At 42.4% G+C, this 8317-nt stretch overlaps 1 protein-coding gene across 1 annotated transcript; it reads left to right on the top strand.

Moving 5' to 3' along the window:
• Positions 1 to 1975: 1975 nt before the first annotated feature.
• LOC110442149 (extensin-1-like) lies at positions 1976 to 3277 on the top strand. The gene has a single exon (XM_021485617.1). It carries the CDS (start codon positions 1976 to 1978, stop codon positions 3275 to 3277), a length of 1302 nt encoding a protein of 433 aa, XP_021341292.1.
• The last annotated feature ends 5040 nt before the right edge of the window (positions 3278 to 8317 follow it).

Genomic DNA, 8317 nt, shown 5'->3' with positions numbered 1-8317 from the left:
GTTTTTTAATACAATTGACCCCTGTGACCTTGAATATAATTGAAGGTCATTCATTTGAACAAACTTGGTAGCCCTTCACCCAAGCATGCTACTGGCCAAATATCATCTCCCTGGGCATTTTGGTTATTGAGAAGAAGATGTTTAAAGTTTTTGACATATTTGACCCCTGTGACCTTGAAAATAGGTGAAGGTCATTTATTTGAACAAACTTTGTAGCCCTTCATCCAAGTTTGCTTCTGGCCAAATATTGACACCCTAGGCCTTTCGGTTATTAAGAAGAAGTCGTTTAAAGTAAAATATTGACGCCGGACGCCGGCCGGATGGCCGGACGGACGGACGACGGACGGACGGACGACGGACGCCGCGCCACGGCATAAGCTCACTTGGCACTTCGTGCCAGGTGAGCTAACAATGAATGTAGGATTATATAGCTATTTAAATGTTTAAAAATAAAAGGCAGAAATTTCTAGGAAAATTAGCTTATGAAAATAATGGCAGAATCAAAGTGTATCTGCATCTGATGATAAATCAGTGTATTTGATTTGAAAGTAAATCATGGAAAATGTTCACCTAGTTATATGTAAAGGCATCTGTTAAGAAAGGACAAAACTCCAGTTAAAACAAAATGAAAATGACTCTTTTTAATTAAAAAAGTTATTGGTCAATATTGAAAATATTGATTCAAGATATGCACCGATACGAGTGATAGCACCCTACAATGTTACACCACCATATATGTGGTACCTCACACTTACCATTGCAAACTGTCGTTTTGCCCTTTTCTTCAGTATCACATTCTTTTTGACCAAGGCCTTGAATTGGCCAAAAAATGACACCTCCATCTTCAGTTTGTGTAAATATTCAGCTTTGGGTCTGAAAAAGAAAGAAACAATGATTTAAAACAATATCGTGATAACAACATATTGCAAACGTTTTATTGTGTTTAAAATTACATGTACTTTCATTATTTATTTCTGCTTTAGAAAAATAACAGTCAATCATTTTGAACTCCACACTATCTAATACCCCCTTTACACAGGATAGCGACCATTGCGCAACAACCATAAAACTGACCAGGTCGCCCTTGTAGGTACAAAGGAGGCCCAAATGCTTGCCTAGGTTGTTCTAAAGTGGTACACAGGATGTTCAGACATTGCCCTGGATGCCATGGTCACAGTAAATTATTTAACATGTTCAAAACAGTCACAAAAAGGTTGCCGAGAAGGTTGCTTGCTCAGAGGTGGCTCAAATGAGGCAGAAGGGAGGCACAAGCATTGTCGCTCATAGGTGGTATTAAGGTTGCAACCCTGTGAGAAGTGAGCCTAAACTATCACACAGTGACAGATTCAGAGGCATAGTAAACACCATGCCATGGACATAAGAACCCCCACCCCAACCAGGGCATCAGTCATGATTGGCATCAACTGTCCCTGGCCACCCCTACACTCCTCACCAGATCAGTATCTGTCCCCCTCCCCTACACTCCTCACCAGATCAGTATCTGTCGCTGGCCACCCCTACACTCCTCACCAGATCAGTTTCTGTCCCTGGCCACCCCTTCACTCCTCACCAGATCAGTATCTGTCCCCCCCCCCTACACTCCTCCCCAGATCAGTTTCTGTCCCCGGCCACCCCTACACTCCTCACCAGATCAGTTTCTGTCCCTGGTCACCCCTACAATCATCACCAGATCACTTGCTGTCCCCCATCACTACACTCCTCCCCAGATCAGTTTCTGTCCCTGGCCACCCCTACACTCCTCACCAGATCACTTTCTGTCCCTAGCCACCCCTACACTCCTCACCAGATCACTTTCTGTCCCCCACCACTACACTCCTCACCAGATCACTTTCTGTCCCCCACCCCTACACTCATCACCAGATCAGTTTCTGTCCCTGGCCACCCCTACACTCCTCACAAGATCACTTTCTGTCCCCTGCTACCCCTACACTCCTCACCAGATCAGTTTCTGTCTATGGCCACTCCTACACTCCTGACCAGATCTGTTTCTGTCCCCCGCCACCCCTACACTCCTCACCAGATCACTTTCTGTCCCTGGCCACCCCTAAACTCCTCACGAGATCAGTTTCTGTCCCAGGCCATCCCTACACTCCTCACCAGGTCCCTTTCTGTCCCTGGCCACCCCTACACTCCTCACCAGATCAGTTTCTGTCCTTGGCCTCCCCTACACTCCTCACCAGATCAGTTTATGTCTCTGGACACCCCTACACTCCTCACCAGATCAGTTTATGTCTCTGGCCACCCCTACACTCCTCACCAGATCAGTTTATGTCTCTGGTCACCCCTACAATCATCACTTGATCACTTGCTGTCCCCCATCACTACACTCCTCACCAGATCAGTTTCTGTCCCTGGCCATCCCTACACTCCTCACCAGATCACTTTCTGTCCCTGGCCACCCCTACACTCCTCACCAGATCAGTTTCTGTCCTTGGCCACCCCTACACTCATCACCAGGTCACTTTCTGTCCCTGGCCACCCCTACACTCATCACCAGGTCAGTTTCTGTCCCTGGCCCGCCTATACTCATCACCAGATCACTTTCTGTCCCTGGCCACCCCTACACTCCTCACCAGATCACTTGCTGTCCCCCATCACTACACTCCTCACCAGATCAGTTTCTGTCCCTTGCCACCCCTACACTCCTCACCAGATCAGTTTCTGTCCCTGGCCACCCCTACACTTCTCACCAGGTCACTTTCTGTCCCTGGCCACCCCTCCACTCGTCACCAGATCAGTTTCTGTACCTGGCCACCCCTACACTCGTCACCAGATCAGTTTCTGTACCTGGCCACCCCTACACTCATCACCAGATCAGTTTCTGTCCCTAGCCACCCCTTCACTCCTCACCAGATCAGTTTCTGTCCCTGGTCACCCCTACACTCCTCACCAGATCTCTTTCTGTCCCTGGCCACCCCTACACTCTTCACCAGATCACTTTCTGTCCCCCTCCCCTACACTCCTCACCAGATCACTTTCTGTCGCCCACCACTACACTCCTCACCAGATCACTTGCTGTCCCCCTCCCCTACACTCATCACCAGATCGCTTTCTGTCCCTGGCCCCCCCTACACTCTTCACCAGATCACTTTCTGTCCCCCTCCCCTACACTCCTCACCAGATCACTTTCTGTACCTGGCCACCCCTACACTCCTCACCTGATCAGTTCCTGTTCCTCTCCCCTTCACTCCTCACCAGATCAGGATTTGTCCCTGGCCACCCCTACACACCTCACCAGATCACTTTCTGTCCCTGACCACCCCTACACTCCTCACCAGATCACTTGCTGTCCCCCTCCCCTACACTCATCACCAGATCGCTTTCTGTCCCTGGCCCCCCCTACACTCCTCACCAGATCACTTTCTGTACCTGGCCACCCCTACCCTCCTCACCAGATCACTTGCTGTCCCCCATCACTACACCCCTCACCAGATCAGTTTCTGTCCCTGGCCATCCCTACACTCCTCACCAGATCACTTTCTGTACCTGGCCACCCCTACCCTCCTCACCAGATCACTTGCTGTCCCCCATCCCTACACTCCTCACCAGATCAGTTTCTGTCCCTTGCCACCCCTACCCTCCTCACCAGATCAGTTTCTGTCCCTGGTCATCCCTACACTCCTCACCAGATCAGTTTCTGTCCCTGCCCCCCTACACTCATCACCAGGTCAGTTTCTGTCCCTGGCCACCCCTACCCTCCTCACCAGATCACTTGCTGTCCCCCATCCCTACTCTCCTCACCAGATCAGTTTCTGTCCCTGCCCCCCTACACTCATCACCAGGTCAGTTTCTTTCCCTGGCCCGCCTATACTCATCACCAGATCACTTTCTGTCCCTGGCCCCCCCTACACTCCTCACCAGATCATTTCTGTCCCTGATTACCCCTACCCTCCTCATCGGATCAGTTTCTGTCCCTGGCCACCCCTACGCTCCTCACCAGATCACTTGCTGTCCCCCATCCCTACTCTCCTCACCAGATCAGTTTCTGTCCCTGGGCATCCCTACACTCCTCACCAGATCACTTTCTGTCGCCCACCACTACACTCCTCACCAGATCACTTTCTGTCGCCCACCACTACACTCCTCACCAGATCACTTTCTGTCCCTGGTCACCCCTACACTCATCACCAGGTCACTTTCTGTCCCTGGTCACCCCTACACTCATCACCAGGTCACTTTCTGTCCCTGGCCACTCCTATATTAATCACCAGGTCAGTTTCTGTCCCTGGCCACCCCTACACTCGTCACCAGATCAGTTTCTGTACCTGGCCACCCCTACACTCCTCACCAGATCATTTCTGTCCCTGGTTACCCCTACACTCCTCACCGGATCAGTTTCTGTCCCTGGCCACCCCTACACTCATCACCAGATCAGTTTCTGTCCCTGGCCACCCCTACACTCCTCACCAGATCACTTTCTGCCACCAAGTTATTAATGAATGATGGAAACATTTGATCTTAACATGATTGGGCTTGTACAAAATAAAGTCAATATATATATCCCATATATATTTCCCTGTGATTACGTGACCCACATAATGTGAGAGAGTTATCCTAATCAGTACATGGTCACCTACTTGTTACTGTATCATCTAAGAAGTCTACACATCTTCAATGTTGTAAACTATGGCAACAAGATTTTCCATAGCTCTAACTTAAACATTAAAACATTTTAAGAATAGTGTTTAATAGATTATTTTTAACTATCATTAATTTATCCCTTGTATTGACACAAATGTAGCACTTCACTGCTCTCAGTAATTAACTTGCTGTCTATTTTGAATCTTAATTAACTCTTATTTATTGACTGTCGTCCCCAGGTTCGACAGGTTTGTAATATCAGAGATTTAGTACAGGTCACTTGCAAGTATACATTCCTGAAGCAATCTTCGTTGGCTGGTTGGTAGGCGGTAAGGACGGAACATTGGGACATTTGGTCAATTATTAATTGGGTGTAATATTTATTACATCATATACATCACACTTAAACACTAACAGTTTCATGCATCACCTGTGATATTGATTAATAGTTCAATAATTGTGCACACATTATCGTCAATATTTCAAGTCAGCCAAACCTTATGTTGATGTGTTAAAAGATGTATGTAATTATTATAATTGATATAATACTGATGGTATGTAACTATAAAATTAATACAAATATTAACAACAAAATAGACGAACATACAGCAGCAGTCTATAGTATGGAACTCGACTTACCTTTAACATTCTAGCTGTGTGTTATCTACCCATGTGTGACACATGTACCTGTATCAGTGTGTATATATATAATAAACAGACAGGTATTTCCCAATGCTTGCATTTCTCAATCATTTAATCACATGATTGTGAGAGGTAGCATATTTTTGTACATAGAAACTACAGGGATTATCAACTTCAAATGACCAGCCACAACAAAGCTAAGATTGGCAATTCTAGCAAAAGTTTATACAGAATTGTGTCTGCATGGAGAGGTCAGAATATGGGACAAATTTCACAATGGTTGTTTACCTGTGTTGGTTGAGACAGTTTGATATTTACTCTATATTTGTGTGAAGCTACTTTACCAATGAAAGGTCAAAGCCTGAAAAGAACATAGCTTTTACTAATCTCTGATATTTACTCGATTCAGAATAAGATAAGATAACCTTTATTTAAATTCGGCAAGTCAAGGAATAACAACAAGAGACCCTGAAAGAGCTTAGTACCTACCATCAAAGGAAACTTAACATCATTTTATGTCAGCTAAGAATTTTTGTTACAAGACCATATCTGATTGATGATGCTTCCTGTGTATGTGGTGCACAGAGGGAATATCTAATACATTTTGTCTTTCATTGTCCTCTGTATTCAAATATTAGGCATCATATTACTATAAGGATATTTAAATCTGCACTGTTTATTATATGGTATTGATAATGCATCTGACCAATTAAATAAAACTATTCTTATACATGTTGACTTTTATATCAAATCATCAAAATGTTTCGTTACTTATACAAGCTAGATAAATTCCAAATTAATATTCATGTATTGTTATCATTATTATTATTCAGACAAGTTTTGTCCCTTAAACAATGAGTATTAGACATAAGCTGGTGTGGGTGTGGGTGTGCATGTGTGTGAGAGGAAAACAAATTACAACATTCTATATATTTAAGCATTGTACATAGCTACCGGAAATAGAAGAAGACTGATGTAAGCATAGCATGTTGTCTAATTCTTTTGTCAATACTGTTCTAATATCTTCTTTAATGTTAACTTATATGTTTGTATTATATATGTATTGTCAATAAAATACTTTTGAAATTGAAAAAAACATCAAAGGATCTTTATCAGATCTACAAAAACAGGATCTTTTACCTTCTTTGCTCTGAATTCAGTTCATTACAAGTACTATTACCAAGTCCCATTTTGGAAATCCTAAACAGGAATCTTTTACATTAACTTAGAAATGCTGTCAACGACGGATGACTTCACACTAAGGCCAGGGATATTTTAGACAAAGCGACAATTTTTCTTAATTAAAGTTGGCTGCCTGGGGGCCATCCTGGTTTGTTTATCAGTCCAAATGTTCATTATGCATATGGAACCTGAGAGCGATCCCAAGGTCTAGTACTTTCTGAGAAATAATGCTAACAAACTTTAGCTCTCAAAATTCAAGATGGCCACCTCTCAATTATACATGATAGTGCAATACTGCCATACTTCAATAATGATCAACTACCATTTGTAGACACCCTGACCCCCATATTCAGAGGTAAATCACAAGAATTAAGTTTTCAGAAATATTTGTAACCATTTTCTGTAGGAGTTTGATTTTGTATTACTGGTAGATAAGAACAAGTGATTCTAAAGATTCATTCGATATGTAACAGGAAAGGAAAATGCAATGGCCAGGTCAGGCTTTGAACCCAGGTCCTCCTAACTCTAGATGGACGTTGTAACTAACTGAGCAACCTGGTCCCCAGTGATTGACCCAGTCCAGTCCCCTATATTTATCCTGTCTTCAATAAGACTTTTACCCAAAGACACGTGAGACTATATACTACTTTCATGGGGTACATTGGTATAAATATACATGTTACAATGAGTAGTAATTTGAACAGTTAAAACATTAGCTGCTGATACATCAAATATTCATTCTGTGAATCACAATATGATGAATTTGGTCGATAGATTATTAATATAATAAATCATCATCTTAACAGTATGACAAATACATGATTTTATTTCTTACACTTTCAATACTGTAAAGGTTTTTGAGAGAGCATTTATATATTTCACATGCATGGTTTAAATCATTAGGCATCAAATAAAATATCAAATTATACATTGTTATAGAACAAATAAAAGTTTTGTTACATTACAGATGCAGTAGAATAACAAATAGACCATAACTTTGATTCTATAATTCATTGTATACTTTCCCATTTGAATTCATTTCATACTACATACAGGTCCCGAACACCAACCAACCTTCCACGTTTTTTCTATTCTAAGGGAAATAACTCTAATGTCATTTTCAGCAATTTTTATTTTTTGGAGTAAGGTCGTTATAGATCTGGGTTCTTTCAAGATTGACTGATTTGCTGGTTGTATTTTACAAGTTTTGACTTTATACAGTGTCATATAGTAAACTAGAAAATGTCTGTAAGACGTAAATGCCCCTGCTGCCATGTGAAATTAGTTTCAGTGTTCTATAAAAAGTTACAACCACTTTGATCTTGATACCCTGAAACATGCACACACAAAAGGTAATACTGTATTTTACCGCAAGTAAGCCCCCTCTGGCAAATAAGCCCCCTCCTCACTTTGGTAAATGTCCTGGGAACAGGGTGGGTGCCCGCAATTAAGCCCCCTCCCTAATTTTGTCTCCATCTCAAAAAAAATGTATGTCATTTTTTGTCTCTGACTTAAGCAAATTAGCTAAATGGTTTTGTGTTAATTCAGCCTTGTATACTCAAATTTCTTCATAGTACGGTTTATATTCAAATCATGCAATGGCGCTGCTATTAATAAAATTGAATTATTGAGACAAATTGATGATAGAAAATAAGTTAAGAAAAACAACAGCACCATCAATTAAACAACTTTTGGTGACAGTTATAAAGTATTCTGTCTTTTAAATGTTATTTTTACAACTACAGTAGATAAGTACAGTAGATAAGTACATGCTATTTAGTGTGGTCATAGATCGAAACAGTGGTATATATCCAAGATGACGGACATTTGTGAACAGGGGGGTTGCTCGCAATTAAGCCCCCTCCTAACTTTTGGCCGATCTTTTTTCTCA

Source organism: Mizuhopecten yessoensis, unplaced genomic scaffold, assembly GCF_002113885.1.
Source record: "Mizuhopecten yessoensis strain PY_sf001 unplaced genomic scaffold, ASM211388v2 scaffold716219, whole genome shotgun sequence".
Lineage (NCBI taxonomy): Eukaryota > Metazoa > Mollusca > Bivalvia > Pectinida > Pectinidae > Mizuhopecten > Mizuhopecten yessoensis.
This window is presented reverse-complemented; position numbering and strand designations above follow the sequence as displayed.

Excerpts from the sequence above, each read along its gene's own strand:
- LOC110442149 (XM_021485617.1), top strand. The coding sequence starts at position 1,976 with ATGGCCACTCCTACACTCCTGACCAGATCTGTTTCTGTCCCCCGCCAC.